This window comes from Lissotriton helveticus, chromosome 5_1 (genome assembly GCF_964261635.1).
Source record: "Lissotriton helveticus chromosome 5_1, aLisHel1.1, whole genome shotgun sequence".
Classification (NCBI taxonomy): domain Eukaryota; kingdom Metazoa; phylum Chordata; class Amphibia; order Caudata; family Salamandridae; genus Lissotriton; species Lissotriton helveticus.
Genome location: NC_136065.1, coordinates 90,718,308 through 90,739,581, shown reverse-complemented (window position 1 = coordinate 90,739,581; position 21,274 = coordinate 90,718,308). Strand labels below are relative to the sequence as shown.

Below are 21,274 nucleotides of genomic sequence, written 5' to 3'. Positions count from 1 at the left end.
GCAGCCTTTGCCAAGCAATACCGTCCTCCACCGCAAGATGGTAAATTGAAAAACTTGGTCGATTGTGCTGGTGGCCCGCCTAAATCCTGCTTGGTAGGGGGAAAGGGCATTATTATCGTCCACCCAGTCCATAAGCTGATTTACAACCATTTTCCCCATAACTTTTTGTATGGTTGCAATCAAGCTTATTGGCCTATAATTAGCTGGGAGAGATCGATCTCCTTTTTTGTAGATGGGTATGATAATAGCACCTTGCCACAGCTCAGGGACCACCCCTCCCTTGGCAATTGCATTACCCAATAGTAAGACATACCTCGCCCACCTTTTCATGTCATGTTTATAGACATCCGAGGGTATCCCGTCTAACCCTGGAGCCCTCCCCCCTTGAACAGAGCAAATGGCTAGTTCGACTTCCTTGAGGGAAAACAGGTTATCAGTAGCAAAAACTGGCGATAGCACCTCCCCTATCCCGTCCTTCTTAACTTCAGCATATTGTGGTCTAAAGTACTCAACCCAGGCTTCTTCAGCTACATTATTATCTGGCCTTCCAGGGGTACCGCCTCTACCCCACTTTATAATCTTCCAAAAAAGCCTGGAGTCCTTGCTACTGGAAGCCTCCTTTAACTCTGCCCAGTGCTCTTCATCCCATTGTCTCTTTGCCTGGAGAATACTTATATTATATAATTTTCTGGCTGCACTAATCGCAGCCCTGTCTCTTTCTCTAATAGCATGGCCCAGTGCCAATCGGGCTGACCTACACTGTCGATTAAACCACCTGGCCGCCTTAGGAGATTTTTTACCTTTAATACTTTGTGGTTGCATAAAGTATGGTCTTAGGAGGCAGAAAAGTTTATTGTGAATATCTGTAATTTCCCTGGAACCAGGGTTTATAGGTTTTGCCGCTTCCATAAAAATAAGAGCCTTATCAACCTCAGCATTAATAGTAATCATGGATTCTTCATTAGCTAATACACTTGGCCATTTCAACCTTCGCATGTCGTTGGCCATTACTGGGAGTTGATCATTTCTTATGTGCATGTTTTGGGGCCCAACACTCCACCATTTATGGGTCACACAAAGGGGATTGTGATCGCTTTCCAATCTACCTTTGATGACCATATCAAAAACCCCCTGCCAGAGTGAAAGACTACATATAACATAGTCTATTCTGCTCCTGCTATGACCATTGTCAAAAGTACAAGCACCCTCTTTATCCCCTGGTGTCCTCCCGTTTAGGGCTCTTAGCCCGTGCTCCAAACACATGGCATTTAGTAGCAGTATGTCCTTCGTCCACCGCTTAATAGGATCTATACTCAAATATGGTATTCCCCAAAGTGTATCCTCATCCTGACCTAGGGGATCATTTGTACTGTCAAGTGGTTCGAAGGTCCTGTTTAAGTCCCCAGCTACTACTACTCTATTACCTAGGGACTTAGTTTCCAAGAAGGCGAACAAGGCCTCTAGAGTGGGGGAACTCCCCGAGTTGGTTCCTCTTGCATAGATGTTATACAAATCAATCACATCCCACTTTTCTGAGGACAGTCTTAACATTTGAATGTCGTTATGGCCCAAATCCAACACTTTAATGGAAATGTCCAAGTCCTGCTTTATCCATACTGTAAGCCCTCCCATTGGCCGACCCCTAGCCCCTCTGGAGGCTGGGATTGAAAAGTTTAAATACCCACAGAGGAAAACAGGGTCACAGGCCCATGTTTCTTGAAAACAACACACGTCGAACCCATTAATGAAGTCTAACCAGGTTTGTGATTCAGACTTGCTACCCAGCCCAGCAATGTTCCAAGATAGGAACTTTCCAGGACTAAACCCATCCTCACATACTGCATTTGTTATAGAACATGGTTGAGGATTCATTGAGCTTTCATCATTCCCGACAAGTCTCACGCTATTCCTCGTACTGCCCCCATCCATATCATTAGCAACATATGCGGTTGGTATGGGTAACTCCCCCTTTCCATCGTTAACACTTACTTCCCCACATCCTTCCCCCACATTCATAATATCATCGCCAATGTTCATGTCATCTAACGTCGCTCCAGCATTTAAATCAGGATCATTACAATCCCCATGTTGATTCATGCTATTTCCTCCCCCACCAATATTCATATAGTCAAGGGTTTGTCAACATCCCCAACCTAGATCTTGCCATCCAGCCGAAAGATTATAGTTCGGGCCAATAAGATGATTTTGGCGCTGTAACAGTGGAACAGGTGGGGAAATCCTTGACCATGGGGGGTTAGAAGGACAGTTTTGCTCATTAAGCAGACCAGTCAGAACACTAATAGGACGTGGATAAAAGAAAGTAAGATCAACAATGTTAATTCCTCCATTGTTTGTGCCCCATCCCAATCTAGTTATCCATCCTGCCACCCTTGGATCTTGAAAGTTAACCACAATGCAGTCCCCCCCAAACTTTTGGGAGTACAACCTATCCATTCTATTCTCCTCACCCCCAGTATTAATCCATCAACTTCCCCTGGTAGAGGCCGGTTCACCCTTAACCAGTGCATAACCTTGTTTTTGAGCATCTGGAAGGTTTCTCTCTGTCCCGTTAAGAGTGGTGGGACATTTGTAAGGACAACTACATAGGGAAAGGAATCAGGGGTAAGGCTCATTGGGGGTTTCTTTTGAGGTGGCTTTGTCAAGGGTGGTAAGGACGGTTTGAAAGCTATAGGAGCAGGGCAGGGTACAGGTTTACTTACTAGGGGCTGGTTACTAATTGATGGAACGGTTGGTGGAACAGTACCTGTACCAAAACACACATTACCCCCTGCTCCCTCAGTGAGCAAGGGATTTAAACATTGATTGTGCCGCTATCTGGGATATAGTTACAATATTAGGACAATTGTTGGCAGAGCCCGGTGGAACTGAGTCAAGAGGCTTGGGTGGTATCTTCCCAACCGCACTGCCCAACGTAGGTAACACAGGGGAATTAATTTGTGACCTTCGTCCCTTATCCTGCGTTATACATTGGGTGTTGTTCTGGGGCTTACTACTTTCAACTAGCCTTGCTTGAGTTTTTATGAGTGCCTTTGTTGAAAAAAATGTATCTAGTGTTACCTGCTCAAAGTGGTCTAGCCGATCGGATAGCTTACTAATTCGTTCCTCTATTGGGAGCAAAATTGACCGCAGCAGCCTTTCTAGGTCAGGCAACAGGTTGCAGGGAAGTGGCGGTGTACCGGCCAATGGCAAGCCAGTGTCAGAAGAATTAATAATACTAGAATCTAAACTATCTAGTAAAACAACATCTCCCTCTTGTACACTTTCTCTGCTATGGCTTACTTCAGTGTCAGCCTTACTGGGGCACGTATTTCTGCCTATTTTCCTAAGTTTGTGTGGGGGTTTTGCTAGATAACATTTTCTAGGTGCAGTACTCCTTTTTCTTTTTGAACCTGATTTGGGTTGGGGAGAGAAACCGGGGTACTTATTTCTGGTGTACATATTATAGGATCAATATGGCTCACACAAGAAGATGTTAATTCTACCGCAATACCCTGGTTCTCCTCGTTAGTGATAACATCATGACATATTTTGGCTACAACAGGCAAATTTAAAGATGATAAGGGCGTTACCAATGCAGGGTAGGTTTGTACTGAGCGCTTATCTACAGGATTTTTGAGAAGTTCAATAGATAATCTACGCTCAGCACGCCTCTCTGCAAGCGTTATCTCTTTGTCGATGTCTATGGTGGGCCGGTTGAAGTATTTATCTAGAGGTCCAATAACTGCGGGCCCGGGCATCGGGATAGTACTGCTTGGAGATACAGACCTACTTGTAGACACCACCCTTTTACAAAACTTATAGTTTGGCACTTATCTGGCACAACCCTTTCCTTAAGACAGTATATTCCGTTAGGGTCAGTGTCAGAGGGCTGGCCCAGCCCGGCCTCCCTTGGCCCCGGATGGCCACAGACGGCCCCGCCCTTGTCCCGGGCTTCTCCCGGCGCTCCCGCGCGCTACCGCGCAGCTGGGCTGGACTATTGGCTTTATTGAGTCAGTGTGGGAAGGGAGGAGCCTGCAGGAAGAGCTGCTCAGCTGTTGATGATTGAGGCTGGCGGGCGCTCCTGGGACTAGTAGTCCTGCACCCACGCTCGCTCGCAGCCCTGCAGAATCAAAGCACCCACAGCTGCCACCACAGGCGTAGCGTTCTTAAAACCACAACCATACGCCTGAGAGTGCTGATGTGAAGTTCCCAAACGAAGCGGGACCCGCGAAGCGGGTTCCGCGAGCAGTCTCTGAAGCCACAGGAAAGGTCAGCTACTGTCGGTAGAGCAAAGCACAGAGGAATCATGGGGTGGTAGCCTCCCACTTTTACAGTGGACCAGAGTGTATGGACCCTAGACTCCCAACATAGTCTTGCACCTGCGGTTGAGTTACACTCCGTTTGTATACCACTTTCCAGGAGAGGGGGCTTGTGGGCTGGCCTTCCTCACAAGAAGATATCCCAGACCTGCCAGAATGATACAATGGAGCCGGTTTTCACATGGACACTGCACCAGGGGTTTTGCCGCGGACCCTGATTTTGGTTGGTGCCTATTCTCCTTGTCCGGCGTCTGCTCCTTGTTGCTGAATTTGTATCATGATATCACTTGCCGGTCTGTTCTCAGTTATAGACCCTGTATGAGATTGATGTCTGTTCCCTGTACCAGACCCTTTAAAGGGTAATGTCTGCCCTCTTGCTGCCTGTTCTCAGTTACAGCCCCTGTATTAGATTGATGTCTGTTCCCTGTAGCAGGCCATGTAAAGGGCAGTGACTGCTTGCTCACTTACAGCCCCTTTATGAGATTGGTGTCTGTACCCTGTAAAGGGTAATGTCTGCTCTATTGCTGCCTGTTCTCAGTTGCAGTCCCTGTATTAGATTGATGTCTGTCTGTGGCAGACCCCATAAAGGGTAGTGACTGCTCTCTCACTGTCTGTTCTCAGTAGCAGCCCCTGTATGAGATTGGTGCCTGTAGCAGACTCTGTAAAGGGTAGTGTCTGCTCTCTCACTATTCCTGACTGTTCTCAGTAGCAGCCCCTGTACACGATTGGTATCTGTTCCCTGTAGCAGGCCCTGTGGAGGGTAGTGTCTGCTTTCTCGCTGTCTGTTCTGAGTTGCTGCCCCTGTATGACATTAGTGTCTGATCCCTGTAAAGAGTTGTTCTTGCTGTCTCGGTCTCGCTGCTTGCCTGTCACAGACCTCTGAGACTGTCGTCTGTTTTCAGTTGTAGATTATGTAAGACGCTGGTGCGTGATTCTTGTTTCCGACAGTGGAAAGGGCTGCACGTGCCTTGTCTTGAACTCTGTACAGTGCCTACTGTCTATTTTCTGTACAAAAGGGGTTGGTGATGGACGGAGCATCTGAACCAATCAAACACTCACACCCAGTCAACAGATCTGGATTTGATCCATCACCATTCTTTAGCCCACTCTGCCACCCCAGTTCAGATATGGGCATATGCAAATCAGTCTGACCCTGTGCCTCATGGGAACAGTCCAGCCCGAACTGCCAAGCCATGCCTTCCCCGGACCGGAAACAAGCTTCATAGGACCGGTTTCAGGCAATACAGCCGTCCTCAGCCCGGCTTGCTTGAATCCAGTGGCAAAGTGAGCAAGGGACTCACGTCTGAGCATACCCTGCAAACTTATGGCGAACAAAGCGGTACAAAAGTCTGTTCGCTGTGATTCTCTGGTATTTAAGGTTACTACTAACCAGATATTCTACAGCACGATTAATATATTTTAGAAAATAGGAAATTTGATGTGCACTCTAAATATATGTTCCATTTACGGTTTACTTCCGATGACCAGTCTATCCAACAGGTCCCTAATTTTCTGCTATCTATAGGTATATTCTATATCTTAATCTTTCCACAATATTCAGGAAGTTGCTATGAGGACACAAGCATGGGTGACTGTTACGTATAGACACAAATCTTATGGTGTCTTTTCTCTTCAGTGTATCAGTTTTTCCTATATCTCACGATTGGCCAATTCTCACTATTTAATACCCCTAGTTTCTCCTAATTGAAGCATACTCTTTACATATATATTTTTTTGCTTTACTATACTGATATTTCCTATCCCTCGTTCAATGCATATTTTTGTAATTATATTGTCCTATGCTGTCATTATAGAACCCCTTTTATTGACAAGACCACTTTTACTTTCAGAGACTACACAACATTCTCTTTCTTGTGGCCCTTTTCCCTGGCGAAGGCACTTTTGGTGTGCCGAAATGCGCGTAGAGCACCCCTTTTCAACTAAATTCGTGCCACATTGTTTTTAACTGACATTGTTCTTTATATAAATTGTTACTTTGTCAACTATGAGAAATTTGTCAACAAACTGAACAATGTATTTTAATAATCTTTAGTATGTCTGGGAGTATGCATGATGGACATGCAAGTGAATGAATGAGTGTTATATTATATTTTTCTTGATTTCTCTATATTCAATAAAAAGTTTATTTTGTACTTTTTTGATAAATAATTTGTTCTGTTATTTTTCTGACATTGTATTGATCATACTTTATTATTGTGTCCATGATTAGTTGCCTTAATTCTGTAAATTTATTGTCTTTTTCCCTATGTTAAGGAACCATATCCTAATAGGGGGCCTCTCTTTTTGTGCTTTTTCTCTGTTGCAGACCATGTATGTTTGGCACCTGCTCTTTCACTGTGTCTGTTCTCTGGCACAGTGCCTTCGTGGATGATGGTAACTACTCTCTCGTCATGGATGTCTTTTGTCTGTTGCAGACCTTTCATAGGGCTGGCCCTGCTCTCTTCCTGTGTATTTCTGATACTTGTGCCCGGTCCCTAAAGTCTCAATAAGAAATTGACCTAAGCATAACCAGAGAGAGCTCTATGGAAGCCAGGGTAAGCGCCGGGACCGAATACACTTCAGATTTCACACGAATAAGATACAAACCAGACAAGATTGAAGAACTATCCACAAACGCGAAGGATCTAATTCATCAGGGTAAGCTGGCCACGAACCCAATAGAAGCCTGGGCGGAGTATACGAAGGCCCTCGGAATTAAACACGCAACAAAACCAAAGACGTTTAAAGGTAAACCTCAGAAGCACACATCAGGAAAGACAAGTTCACTGGAGACAAAAAGACTTAAACGGAAAATAAAACAACTTCTGAATTGAACAGCACCAAATCGCATGCCCCACGATTGGGAGAAATCCCGCTGTCCAATCTCCTATATGCTGACGATCTAGTCCTAATAAGCCGGACTCCAATTGGTCTCCAACACCTTCTAAATACTACCAGCTCATTCTCACAGCGCATTGGACTAATCATCAACTTATCAAAAACAAGAACTATGACTGTGAATTACAAGAAGGCTAGGAAAAACAGTTGGTACTTGGATGGGCAGAAACTAGACCATGCTACAAGTACCTTGGGGTCCTACTAGACAGCAGAGGCTCATTTAAACCTCATTTTAGAGACGCTGCATCGAAAAGGCACCATGAGTTATCTTGCGATGAAGCCCCTGAAGATAGTCCTGCCAGATTGTACATTGGATCCGCTACTACAAGTAATAAGAGCTCGTCTACAACCTATGCCGACATATGGGAGCAAATCAACACTTGGTAAAGATGCGCTGATTCTAGACAAAGTGATCAGTAAAACCTACAGATCCATCTTTCAGCTGCCCAGTTATGTATCTCCAGCCCAAATACGCCTCGAATTCGGTCTCCAGAAGCAGACGGTGGAAAGAAGGGGCAGCTACATAAAATGCTGGCACAAGAACAGAAATGCTGAACAACGGACCTTAAATGCCCACCTTTGGATTGAGCTACAACGACGAGAACGATCACCTGCCAGAGAGTATCTGATGGATCACTAGAGATGCTTGAACTGACTGATCTCTGGGAATCACCAGCAGACCATAAGAGTTTTCAAAAAGGTAGTAACCAAAGTAACGAAAATAATATCGTTAACAGAAGATAAGGAAGCTCTAGCAAAGAGGGCACATGGATGGACAGTTTTAATGACTACACAACACTTAAGCCTCAAGCTTATTTGGACCACGGATTCAAACAGAAGATAAAAGAAAAATTTCTAAAGCTGCGGCTCGGCATTTTACCAATCCTCCTTCGTCTGGCACCATGGAAAAGGAATCCAGAAGATCAGACTTGTCGTCTTTGTGGAGTAGGACCTGAAGATTTAACCCATATAATATGTATTTGCCCAGGCTTAATGGATAAAAGGAGATCTTTACTACGTGCAATATGGAACCAGAAGGGCATCAGAACTTGCAGACAGGCAGTCAAACTATGTTTTAACCCGCAGGAGACCCAATTAAACTGCCGCCTCTCAAAATTCTTTGATACAGTGACGGAAAGACTCCAGAATAAGCAAAATGAGGAAGTATACTAACAGACATACAGTGCTCTAGAGCACAATTCTGGGACTCCAGCCCATACAAACAACATTAAAAAGTAAATTGGAAACACTTTATTTACTATCGCACAATATGGCGATTCATGAATTTTAATCTTTGATAATCATTTTTATCTTTTGATATATACTTCCTTTTAAACTGTGAATTTTAAAAATTGTGAGTTTTAATTAACTGTACAATAAAGTTACTTACTTACTAAAGTCTCAATATGTGTGACTGGTACTTACAACCAGGATCGTTACAAATGATGCTTAAAATCTGGATATGTGTTACTGGAACATACAATATTTATTTATGGCCAGTACTTACTATCTGGGCCTTAATGGTTGGTACTTTAGTGATTGTTTTTTGTAATCCCCTTGCCAGTTTACACTTCTGATTCTTGCACACTCATCTCTTAAGGTAATACATCAGGAGTGGCGGCGTCTTCTCAAGAAAGAGGAGGAATATGTTCTGGAGTCTAAAGTCAAGGAGGAGGATCAATATAAAACCATGAGGGTGAGTGTCTGCAGTGAGTGCTGTGCACTTGTGTTTATGTAAATGTCTGTGTGTAGACGTATTAAGGTGTAACTCGCGGAAGCCGAGTCCCCCCACAGAGTGGGTCATGGTCCCCAACAGGTAAATATTCTGACTGGAGTCACTGCCATGGATATTGGGGCTGAAATCAGCTCAGTGTTAATGTAAAAAGAAAAAAAAATAAGAACTACCTGGCTGACCTTTAGCAAGTACTCACCTACTTTTGTGGTCTGTTTCTGTATTTATGCACAGGTGTGTCTGTGTACGCATGGGTGGGTGTTTGCGTATGCATGCACACGTTTTGAGCCATCCTAGTATGAAAATGCGTGTGTGCATCTCTGTTCATGTGTGTTTGGGGTTAGTGTGTGCACGGGCCTGGATTCGTTGGCACTGAGTTTGTACTTGCATATTTCGATGTGTCTGCATATGGCAAGGTCCAGTGGAATTTGAGAGTGCACATGCATGTGCGCATCTGTTTGAGTACAAACCTTGCTGAGTTTGTGTTTCCCTGGGTCTGCAGTTATCAGTCTTCCAGTGTATGCACACATATATGCATCTGTGTGCGAGAATGCATGTGTCATCTGAGGGTTTGTCTATGCATGGTCTAGAGATATCCATCTGGGAGTTTATACAAGCATTTATACATCTATATGTGAGTGTGCACATTGTGTTCATCTGTCTCAGTGTGAGTCTTTTTGTTTGGATGGACATCGGTCGGATGTTATACAAAAGCATATATGCATCCATGTGTGAATGTGGTTATGTGCATCCTCTATATTACTGCATAAGTAATTACTCATCACTCTGAAGGTGGGCCGTAGTAGGTACTCCCACAATGTCTCCTGCTTGGCATACACATCCAGTGTCCTGACAGCATGCGGGTACTCCTACTTCAGATCTCTGGTCTTCCAATCCCATGTGGTGAAACTTCATGTTCTCATCTCATTTACATTCGTGTTTGTCTGGCATGAACCCTTACACTTGACGTAAAGCCTGTCTCTCTGTCTTTGACTGTCTCTGCCTGCGGCTGTTTCTCTCCCTTTTATTATGTCCTTGGATTGAACATCTCTGCAGCTTTACAAATTCTGATCTCTGTGGTATGTGAGGTGTTTGAGGAGAGGAAGAGGACAGGAGTGTTGGGAAGAAAGACCGTAGAAGAGATCGTAGTTCCAAGATTAGTTCTGCTCTTTTAAAGAATCTGACCCTAGCAAGGATCGTCATGAATGCTCCTCCCAGGACACCATCCTGCCCCCTACTGTCTCAGCTTCACTGGCTTCCTGTGAAGAAGCGAGTTCATTTTAAGACTCTGTGCACTATACACAAGAGTCTAATGGGGATGGGCCCTAAGTATTTCATAGACATTTTTCAGCCCTACATCCCAGGACGCTCCTTGCGTTCCAGCGATCAGCTACTACTCAAAATACCTAGAATTAAGAAAACCAGGCAAGGTGGCCGTGCACTGGCCCATACCGGACCTATCTTATGGAACTCATTGCCGTTCGGACTGAGGTCAATCACCAATCACATGGCGTTTAGAAAAAACCTAAAAACCCATTTGTTTCCCAGCTATTAATTGTCTTCCCATCCTTGGACACTGTCTCTTACTCTCCCTCTACCTGCAGTTATAGCGCGGAGATACCCCTTCGGGGGTCTAGTCTGGCGCTTTATAAGCATATAAAATAAATAAATAAAATAAAATAAAAAAATAAAGCCAGCTTCATAATACCTAACCAGCTTTTCTTTGCTTCTTACAGGACAAGTTAAGAACTGAGCAGCAGAAAATTGAATCTGAGTTTGAAAAACTGCGGCAACTCCTGAAAGAAAATGAGCAAAAACTGCATGAAAAACTAGAGGAGATGGAGAAGAAAATTACCATGGTAGAAAATGCAAATATTACCGAACTATCCAATCAAATCACCTCTCTTAATGTTCTGATAACGGAGATAGAAAAGAAGTGTGAGTTGCCAGCGTGGGAATTTCTGAAGGTGAGTCACGTTTGGTAAATGCAACGAAAGAATGAAGTGAAATATTTGTACTTTGTGTGCAATTTTACATGTCTGAGGAAAACATGCATGATCTGACCGGGTGCATGCACAGTGAACCCATGCACCCTGACAGCCGCACACAACATACATTATCTTGATTATGCTGACAGCTCAACACAATATATAGACAATGCAATTTCAGGGTAACCCTAATGGTGTTACATGAATATCTATTCGAGCTCGGCGGATATGGGTAGGTCTCCCCACGCAGACACAGGTGATTCGAGCTACAATTAATGGGCTCATCCCTGATGTTCTGTCCCGCCGATCCCTCATGTGGCAAGTAGTCCTTGACCAGTAGGCATAAGAGAATCCACAGAGGTAACATACACCACACACATGACACTAGCATGTTGTTGTTTTTCCTTTTCCTCACTTTCGTAAAGGTCCTGATGAATCGCGGGTGACTTTACCCTTTGCGAGAAACATGTCGACCACTTTCACTTCTAGTCTCCTCTAGGGTCACTTGATCTAACCTGTTGACACCTAGCGAGCTAGCCCAACATTTTAATAGCAGCCAGGGGACCCCTAGAATAAAGCGAATTCCGGTACCCCTTGCTACATTTTAATTTCCCCATCATAATAACACACCATCCTGCCCACACACCCCCACCTCATCATAAGGCTGTTGGATAAAAAGATCTCCGCCAAAGAGCCCCTCTTTGAGGTGAGCCCGTCGGGGGTTGCACCGCCTCCCCGACGAGGAGCAAACGCCGATGATGAAGCATGACACCCTTCTGGGTGTGTGAGGCAAATACATCCAACATAATGGATGCCCTATGGTGTCATACGAACGCCTTTGGTCACGCCAGCTAAAAACTTCCCTATCTCTCTTTAGGAACAGTTCAACAACCCTTCTATTGCTTGCTCTGTACTAGATACGGACACAAGCTGTTACTGGACCTTCCATCATTCTGAGTGGTAAACAGTGTCCGTTGATCAATTGATCACTTGTCTTACCTCCCCCCTTTTTTGATAAAAACATGAATATCAATAACATCTCAATTTTGAGGCTAGCTCTTTTTAAAAAAACATTTTTAAAAGATTTTTTTTTCCCCATGAATACAGTGTAATACATAAAAAACAGTGTAGCCCCGCACTTTAACACCATATATATCGACAAATATTACAAAGTCACAGGTTAGCAAACTCAAAGCAATATAAACCAGACCCCACCGGTGTGTTCTTGGATCCTTATTCTTCATCAGAGTCTGTGTCATCTTCCTCTTGGTCCGGTGGCGGATCACAGATATTGCCCCTATATTTATTCCACGCCCCCCATATTCTACTCCACTTTTTCGGGCAATCCCTACAACTGAACACTGCCCTTTCGGCTACCATGGCTGCCTCCATGTGCCTTCCCCATGCCGCCAGCGATGGTACCTCTGCACCCCCCCCCCATTTTTGGGCTATGTTTCTTTTTGCAACCATAATTCCCATTGTTACCCAGCTTTGCCCGTTGCGCATGAGGTCATTCGGCTCCCATATATTTAACAAGCATCTTCTTTGTTCCGGCAGGAGCGATACCCCCTCTGATTGAGACATAATTCTCATTACCTGTGCCCAGTATTCCGCTATCCTAGGGCAATCCCATATGGTATGAAAAAAGGTTCCCTCATCCCCGCAGCCGCAGATACAGAAGGGGTGTTCAGCCCTCCCCATCCTATGTAAGGTATGTCTAGTGTAGTATGATCGGTGTAAGAGGCGGAGCTGCACTAGCCGGAGGTGTGAGGGTATGCCCACCTCTCTTGGGGATGCTAGTGCCTCTTGCCACTCTGAGTCATCAAACTCACCAATATTCTGGAACTGCTTATTCCTCCGTGGTCCCGTTGGGTCGGGCAGATTGAGGGAGGTGGCCTTCCTTGGCATATAGTCTATTAACAACCTATCCTCCATAGGGGATGCCTCCGGAACCACGGAGCCAGGCGGCAGTGCCGACATCAGGGCGTGTCTTATCTGTGTATATCTAAACAATTTTGTGGGTGCCAATTCGTATTGTTTCTGGAGATGTTCGAAGGAGACCATCTTCCCTCCCCGCCAAACATCCCCCACCGTGGATATTACAATATCGTCCCAATGATCAAATCCCTTACTATTCCGAAGTCTGCCAAGACGTTTTGTCTAGCTCTTTTTTTAATAACATATTTTTGTATGGAGGAAGTTTCAGTAAACCAGTCAATACTCTTGAGAGGAATTAACCTATGGCGACCAAAAAGCCAAAATGTAAAAATAAATAAAATAATGAGAGAAAAACCAACTGAATTGAGGGTTAGGGCACAAGATTACTAAAATATGGGGAAAAAATACTTCACTTTTCAATTCATCCCATGTTCTCTTTTATACTGACGGCCCCCATTTTCTTGTGGTCACCTAACACTGAAGGGCTAGGCGCACCATTCCAAGAATGTAGTCTCTCTAATGGGCCATTTGCCTGTAATTATGTATCCAGAATACAAAAAGTGATGAGTGGAATGCTTGAATTTATCTCAGCCGCTGGTAATTACACTCATGCGTATTCCATTCCATCATTTTTGTAGGCTTCGTTGCAGTTATGTTTCACATTGTTGGCTATAAGATGCAGTATTTTATATGACTATAAAAGGACGGTGCTGAATGTGATCATCTGGCCATCCATCATCATGTCCTCGTCTATTGTATCAGACGGACATGTAATGATCTTGGTTCAGATGTACTAACGTTTTTTGTGGGCGCAAATGGGTTTCTTATTTGAACTAACAAATGAGGCAACTCACGTACATGGTCACAAACTCACGTGGGCCCACCCGCCTCGACGCAGTGGAAATATTCTTTCTATCTCATCATTACTGTCTGAACTGAGACACAAAACAAACAAGTTCCACACTTTCCTCAGGAGTTTGAAAGCCTTTCTGTTCTGTGCAGTAATCTTTCTCCTGATGCAGATGTCTGCAGCCTTTCACCAGAAGTACCTCTTGTTATGGCAAACAGTGCCTATCTCACCTCTGAGGAGCCAGGGGGGCGCGACCAATAAACCATCCACTGAAGATCAGTGAGGTTTACTAGGACTCGAACTTTGAACCCCCCCCCCCCCCCTACCCCCCCTCTGTGAACTCCATATTATTTCTATCTGCAGGGACTTCAAGTCTGGAATGAAACGCACTGGAACTACCAATAGTGTCTTCGAAAAGAATAAAGCATGTGAGGTACAAGCCCCGCTTTAAGAGGCTTCCAAGGCTCCTCGCTGAACCCGGATAGCACATTCTCTTGTGCCCTAAAACATCGACACCAAGTATTTAAGGTAGAAGGCTTCAGGTCTAAGCCTTGTGCATGCTGAGTGGTAATACTTGGACCTCAGAGATGTACCAATGGGAACAAACTGGACTCAGTAATATTGGGTTTCAGCCCAGAAATGGTTACAAACTGCTCCAGCTTCAGAAGTGTCTCAGGGCTTCCATAGTGCAACCAACAACCTTCTCCTCGCCCCCTTATATACAGCAGGATGGCATCCTCGTACAGTGAAATGATGTGAGACTGATTATGTACCATCAGCCCATCTCACCTCTCCTCCCACCACCCCATCTGGCGCTCGTGACACGCCAGGGGCTCCGTAGCAACGGAGAACAAGAGGGGATGAAGGACAGCCGTGTCTCGCCTCTCTGCGAAGATACTTGATAGGATAGTTGGCTGCCTGTCTTCATTGGTGCTGTGGAGACCACGTATAAGAGTCATGCCCAAACTTGGAGCTCCAAACCCAAACCTGCACCCCAACAACTTGGTGCAAGTGATGCCAATTAACCAAGTCAAATGCTTTCTCCATGTCTGTAGACACCACCACCACCGTGGCATATGCATAGTCCGATCCCAAACCCACACTCCCAAGAACTGGGTGCAAGTGATGCCAATGTAGGGTCTCCAATGCTATCCCCAGTAGACGCCACTGTGGCATGTACACAGTCAAAACCCACACCCCCAAGAACGGGGGTGCAGGTAACGCCATTTAAGGGAGTCAAATGCTTTCTTGCAAACTGGAGACGCCTGCATGCCCCAGAGGCCATGTGGACTTTGGTCTGAGTGCAATAGACCTGGGAGATCCCTGTGAAATCGATTTGTTATAACTTCCCCCTGTACCTTGTAATCGGAAATTTGGTATCAAAGGGACCATTAGCGGTCAGGTCTAAAGGATCTCAGGCTGTGTTCTGGAGCTTGGTAACACTCGCCTCCTGGGTCGTCAGTGGGAGCTTGTTCCTCTCAGAGGCTGATGTGCACAATTCAAGGAGCTGCTGCAGTAGTTTGTTCTGGAAGGCCTCCTAGAAATCTAAGGGGGGGCTTTCCTACCTGGTGTTTTACGTCTTGGCAGCTGATCCACCGTGCAGAAAAGGCAGGATTCCTACACCAGACAGATGGTCTGATGATCCCACAGGACAGGCTTCTCCTCATGGAGTGTAGTTCAATATTTACTTCCTTCAGCAGACAGCTCCTCCATTCTCCAGGAGCTCTACAGCTCTACTTGAGGGGTCTCGTCCAGGTTGTCCGTACCTGGCAAGGAAACCAGAAATGATAGACCCTGGAGTTCAGGTGTTTCTCTTGAGCAGCACTGTCTGGCTCCTGGCTCTGGTCGAAGAGACTCCTGGCTCACTGCTGTGGTTTCCCACCTGGGTGAAGTGTAGCTTTGCCACTACACATGCAGATGTAGGTACCTGAGATCTATCTCTGGAGCTGGTTTCAGGTAGTTCCTGAGTATTTATTATCCCAGACTGGTCTGGTTAAAATGTTGTCTCTCCTAAAACGCCAGGAGTTGGACGTGGAGCTGTGTGTGCCGTGACAGGGAGTCTGAGACAAAGGCACATAACAGAGACTCACCTTCCCCCTCAGCCCCTACATTAACTGCAGTAACACCTGTGGCTAAAAATGAAGGGGGGGACTGTTCCTTCAAAACAACACCTGTCTTCACTTCGAAAGATCCCCAGGAATGACCCTACAATCTTCCTCCCTCTCTGGCACGCTCTCTCCGTCCAGTACCATGTATGTCCCCACACCTGAAAGCACAATAGCCTCTCTGTGATCACCCTAATACACACATGCAACATGTATAGCGCACACGCGCTATCCATACATGTCCCCTGCACCCTACTCAGAACACCTTTACCCTAACTGTCCGTCACAAGTGCTTCCAGTCTTTGTGTTCTCACTTGTAAGGTCTTGGAAAATGTCACCTTTATGTGACATTTCACATTCATTCACCACTTGTAATACTATGTGGCATTTTCCATGTGCTGAGTCATGTGACACTGATTAGAATAGACCAGGCAATGCAGTGTCATGTGACTCACAATCTGTGTCATGTGACCTTATCACAATATCACAGACTGTGATGTTTGCCCTTTATTTAGAATATTGTAGATTGTGCTTCGTCATGTGATCCCACAATCTGTGCTGTCACATGACTCGGTTCAGAATATTATAAACTGCGCTGTCACGTGACTCGGTTCAGAATATTATAAACCTCGCTGTCACGTGACTCAGTTCAGAATAGTATAAACTGTGCTGTCACGTGACTCAATTCATAATATAATAATCTGCGCTGTCACATGACTCAGTTCATAATATTATAAATTGCGCAGTTGCGTGACTCATTTCAGAATATTATAAACTGCTGTTGTCACATGCTTTAGTAGAAAATCTAAACTGCGCTGTCTCGTGACTCAGTTCTGACTCTCACAGGTTGTACAAGCGGTGGTGGGATTAGCTCCACAATGTTTTCTAATCAGAGATAGAAATGTGTAATGACTGTTTGTTTCTCTGTTTTGCAGGATGTCAGAAGCACCCTGAGCAGGTAAGGCTGGTTTATTATCCTCGTCTCAGTGCGTAAGAGTGTGTCTATTCATTACAAGTATGTGAGAGGCTTAATGGTGTCTTCCGTTATGTAGCTAATAATGTCATTTCCTCACAGGATTTATCAATAAATGACCTCTGAAGCACTTCATGAAATGATGTGAGATGCCGCTGGACCACACATAGGCTGTGGGGTTTTAGGTTTAAACCTATAATAACTGATAAACCCCACTGAAATAGAAATAGCCCTCACCAGTGAAAACCTATAAATACTGAAAAAAAACACCTGCACAACCACAAACTAAATGTCGTTCAAAGAAAGAAAAAAGAGTGAAAGGGCCCTTATTTTCATCCTGAAGGGGCCAATACAATGTAACTTTGTTATACAAGCTAGCAGTAAGAAAGACTGGGCTAACATTATTCTGCTTGAGTTTTGTTGTTTAGGGATGCCACTAAAATATTGTTTCTTCCTTTTGCTTTTTTCAGTTTTGTGGTTTTTGATCTAAAGATGCAGGGTTTATCAGCATGTGTTAGATCTCGTTTAATTATTTTATAAACTGTAGAGAATCGGAAAATATCAAAATCATATTTGATATTTTGGCTGCGTTTAATTCCTTCACTGATAGGTATAAAGAGCGCTATCTTGAAAAATATTAAAAGGGACCCCTAGTTTAACCAAGGGAATAGAGGTACTACACCAGAAAAAAGAGCAGGTTCCCTTGATTGTGATGCTCGCTGTACTGGTTGCTAAATTAGCTCACCCTATTGAACTCTATAATCAACACAATTTTCAATATTATCACACAAAGAATTATATTATCTAAAAAAATATGTCTTTATTTACATGCCTTTGGCATTTTCAATAAAATTATTTTTTTAAAACAACACGTGCAATGAATTATACAAAAGTGCATTTACATAAACAAATGTTACACAGAAAATTAAAAAAACGTCAAATTCACAAGTATTTCACCATCTCCACATTCAATATACATTAATTATGACCTTCATAATCTGGACAACAGAAAAACATAAAAATACCTAAAAATTATCTAATTAAATTGCACATTGATTTCGATAGCCGAAGGCCAATACTTTAAACTTTATATTTGCACCCTTCTGTGGCTGTCTTTTTCAATTGTGCTGTCCTTTAGCGTCGACGCGTTTCGGCGGTTTATCTTAATTTAATACCACCTTGTTTCAAGACATATAATTAGTTTGGTTGTCCCCAATGTGTTCAATGATTTTCCTAAAAACAGACACACATACATTCCATCATTTCATTGTAAATTTTCATTACTATATCATTATACATTGAAAAGTTGTGCTGCCTTGATATTTTACTGCATGGTTAGTTTTAGAAGGGGCGATCTCAGAGGGTCGGGTTGTGCTCACCCGACCACACCAGGACCCACCTCTCCCACAGAACTTGCCGAATCTTGACTGGGAGGTCCTCACCGTGGAGGACTTCGGGTCTAGGATCGTACACACTGAGCTCACACCACACTACGAACAGACACCACACCGGTGGGTTTTAGTAACAAGATCTTTATGTAAGCAAATAACGAAGGAAGCACTCCTGTATACACAGGGGTCAAGGGACCACAAAGTCTTGGAGGATTCGGGAAGGGGGAAGCGGGACAGTCTTTTAGTCTCTGGGTCAGTACGCGGCGTACCCTACGTACAGCTCTCAACCCTCGAGCCGGGGGGTACGGGATGATGGTCGTACTGGCTGCCTCACCTCCGTCGAGTCGGCTCGGTCGTGACGGTGGTCTCGATGGTCCCGCCGGACCAGAGTACTCCTCGAGCCGCGACGAGGTCAGCTGGGCTCGGATGGTCTTAGAGGTCGAGCAGAGACAGCGTCAGCAGGGCTCCGAGGGTTACAAGTTCAGCTTGAGCCGCGACAGCGTCAGCAGGGCTCCGAGGGTTACAAGTTCAGCTTGAGCCGCGACAGCGTCAGCAGGGCTCCGATGGTTACAGTTCAGCTTGAGCCGCGACAGCGTCAGCAGGGCTCAGAGGTTCAGGATGAGACTTCCTAGGGTCAGCCGCGATCAGATCAGCAGGGCTTCAGGTCCAAGATACAACTGCCCGCTAGTTGTCGGGCGGGCCCAGTTATCGTCCTTCTCCTCTTTGATCTCCGGACCCTCCCAGGTGGAGGCCTCAAGCCCTGGGGGCTGGTCGTTGGTGAGGTCCGGCGGTTGGCTCTTTGATCCCTTTGAAAGGTGGGTCCGGGAATTCCCAGACGCCCAGCAGGTCTGGAGCCAGCCCTCGGGGAGGCCAGAGGGGTGATCGAAACTGGCTCACAGGGGAGGGCCAAAGGTGTGACAGAAACCAGCCCCTCAGGGGAGGCCGGAGGTGCCATCGAAACTCCCTGGCTTATCTCACTTGGGAGCCCTTAACCCCCCAGTCCGGGACTGGCGCGCTTTTGGAGTCTGGGTTTCGCTGGGGCCGGGGTCACGCTAGGCCCAGGGATACAGGGATGCCGGGAAGGGAAGATGGCGTCCGGGCCTTGTGGGGCATGCAAGGTTAGGTGCTCGGAGCCGGGAGTGGAGCGGGGGAGGCAGGCCTGGTCGAGGTTCTAGTGGGATCTAGGCTTCGCTGGGGTAGGGCGCCCAGGCTCGGGGTGCAAGCTATCTTAATGGGGAGGCTGCGCCGGGAACCCTGGGTACCGGCCTACGCTCGCAGGGTGTGGAGGGACATAGGCGAACCACGCCATGAGGCCGGGTCCAACACGCGTCCCCCCCAGCTGAAGGCGGGGAGAACTACCCATCCTCTTGGGGGTTCTCTTCGCTGAGGCGGAAGAATCTGGACAGGCCGTCTGCGTTGGCGTGGTCAGAGCCAGGTCGGTGCTCCACAGTGAAGTCCATCCCCTGGAGGGAGATGGACCAGCGCAGCAATTTGGGATTCTCCCCTCTCATCTGCATTAGCCACCGGAGGGGTCGGTGGTCGGTTTGGACCCGGAAGTGAGTACCGAACAGGTAGGGCCTCAGCTTCTTCAGGGCCCAAACCACCGCGAAGGCCTCCCGCTCGATGGTGCTCCACCTTTGTTCGCGCGGGAGTAGCCTCCGGCTAATAAATGCCACTGGATGGTCTAGGCCGTTCTCGTTCACCTGGGACAGGACTGCTCCGATGCCATGCTCGGAAGCGTCTGTCTGGACGACAAACTCTCGGGAGTAGTCGGGAGCCTGTAGGATGGGGGCGGTGCACATGGCGTCTTTCAACCTTTCAAACGCCTCTTGGCAGGCGGCGGTCCAGCTGACTTTCTTCGGCTGGTTTTTGGAGGTTAACTCCGTGAGAGGGGTTACGATGCTGCCGTACCCCTTGATGAATCTTCGATAGTACCCCGTGAGCCCTAGAAACGCCCGAACTTCCGTCTGGGTCGTGGGCGCCTCCCAGGCCACGATGGCATCGATCTTGGGCTGGAGGGGGGCTACGAGGCCACTTCCGACCTGGTGCCCGAGGTAGATTACGGACCCTTGTCCGATCTGACACTTGCTTGCCTTAATGGTGAGACCAGCCCTTCTGAGGGCAGTCAGCACCGCCCAGAGGTGCTGGAGGTGCTCGGGTCAGTGGGAACTGTACACTGCGATATCGTCCAGATACGCAGCGCTGAACTCTTCCAACCCCGCCAGGACCTGGTTCACCAGTCGCTGGAAGGTGGCGGGGGCGTTCTTCATCCCGAAGGGCATCACCCGGAAATGGTAGTGACCATCCGGGGTGGAAAACGCGGATCTTTCCTTGGCTCCCTCGGTGAGGGCGATCTGCCAGTAGCCACTGGTCAGGTCGAACGTGCTAAGGAAGCGAGCCGCCCGAGGCGATCGATAAGCTCGTCGGCTCGGGGGATGGGGTGCGCATCGGTTCTGGTGACTGCGTTGAGCCCGCGGTAGTCGACGCAGAACCTCAGCTCGGGAACAGCACCGGGGGCGGCTGCCTTCGGAACCAGGACCACGGGGCTAGCCCATGGGCTGTCAGAGGCTTCGACCACCCCGAGAGCTAGCATCTTCGAGACCTCGGCCTTGATGCAGGCCCGGACTCGGTCAGGGACGCGGTAGGCTCTGTGCCGTACCGGTGGGCTGTCCCCGGTGTCCACGTCGTGGACGCACCAGTTGGTGACGCCGGGGGTGAAGGAGAAAAGGTCCGAGAACTGTCCCAGTAACTGGCGACAGTCCTCGCGCTGCTCGGGAGAGAGGGAGGAGGAGAGACTCACCCCCTCTACGGAGCCATCTTTTTCTTTCGTGGTCAGGAGATCAGGGAGAGGCTCCATTTCTTCTTCCTCCCCATCGTCCGTGGCGAGGAGCAGGCTCAACTCGGACCAAGCGAAGTGGGGCTTGAGGCGGTTCACGTGAAGGACCCGCAAGGGGTTCCGGGGGGACTCTACGTCGATGAGATAAGTCACCTGACTCTTGCGTTCTACCACCTTGAAGGGCCCTGTCCACTTGTCTTGCAGGGCACAGGGCTCCACAGGGGCCATCACCCAGACCCGCTGT

At 46.7% G+C, this 21,274-nt stretch overlaps 1 protein-coding gene across 1 annotated transcript in view; it reads left to right on the top strand.

Annotated features, from left to right (window-relative positions):
* LOC144752399 (E3 ubiquitin-protein ligase TRIM39-like) overlaps window positions 1-21,274 on the top strand; it is a 103,696-nt gene that overhangs the window by 5,608 nt on the left and 76,814 nt on the right. Inside the window, exons 2-4 of the mRNA XM_078640330.1 lie at window positions 8,818-8,913; window positions 10,686-10,916; window positions 16,766-16,788. Of these exons, the coding sequence (XP_078496456.1) occupies window positions 8,818-8,913; window positions 10,686-10,916; window positions 16,766-16,788 (350 nt within the window). The remainder of the gene's footprint in view (window positions 1-8,817; window positions 8,914-10,685; window positions 10,917-16,765; window positions 16,789-21,274) is intronic.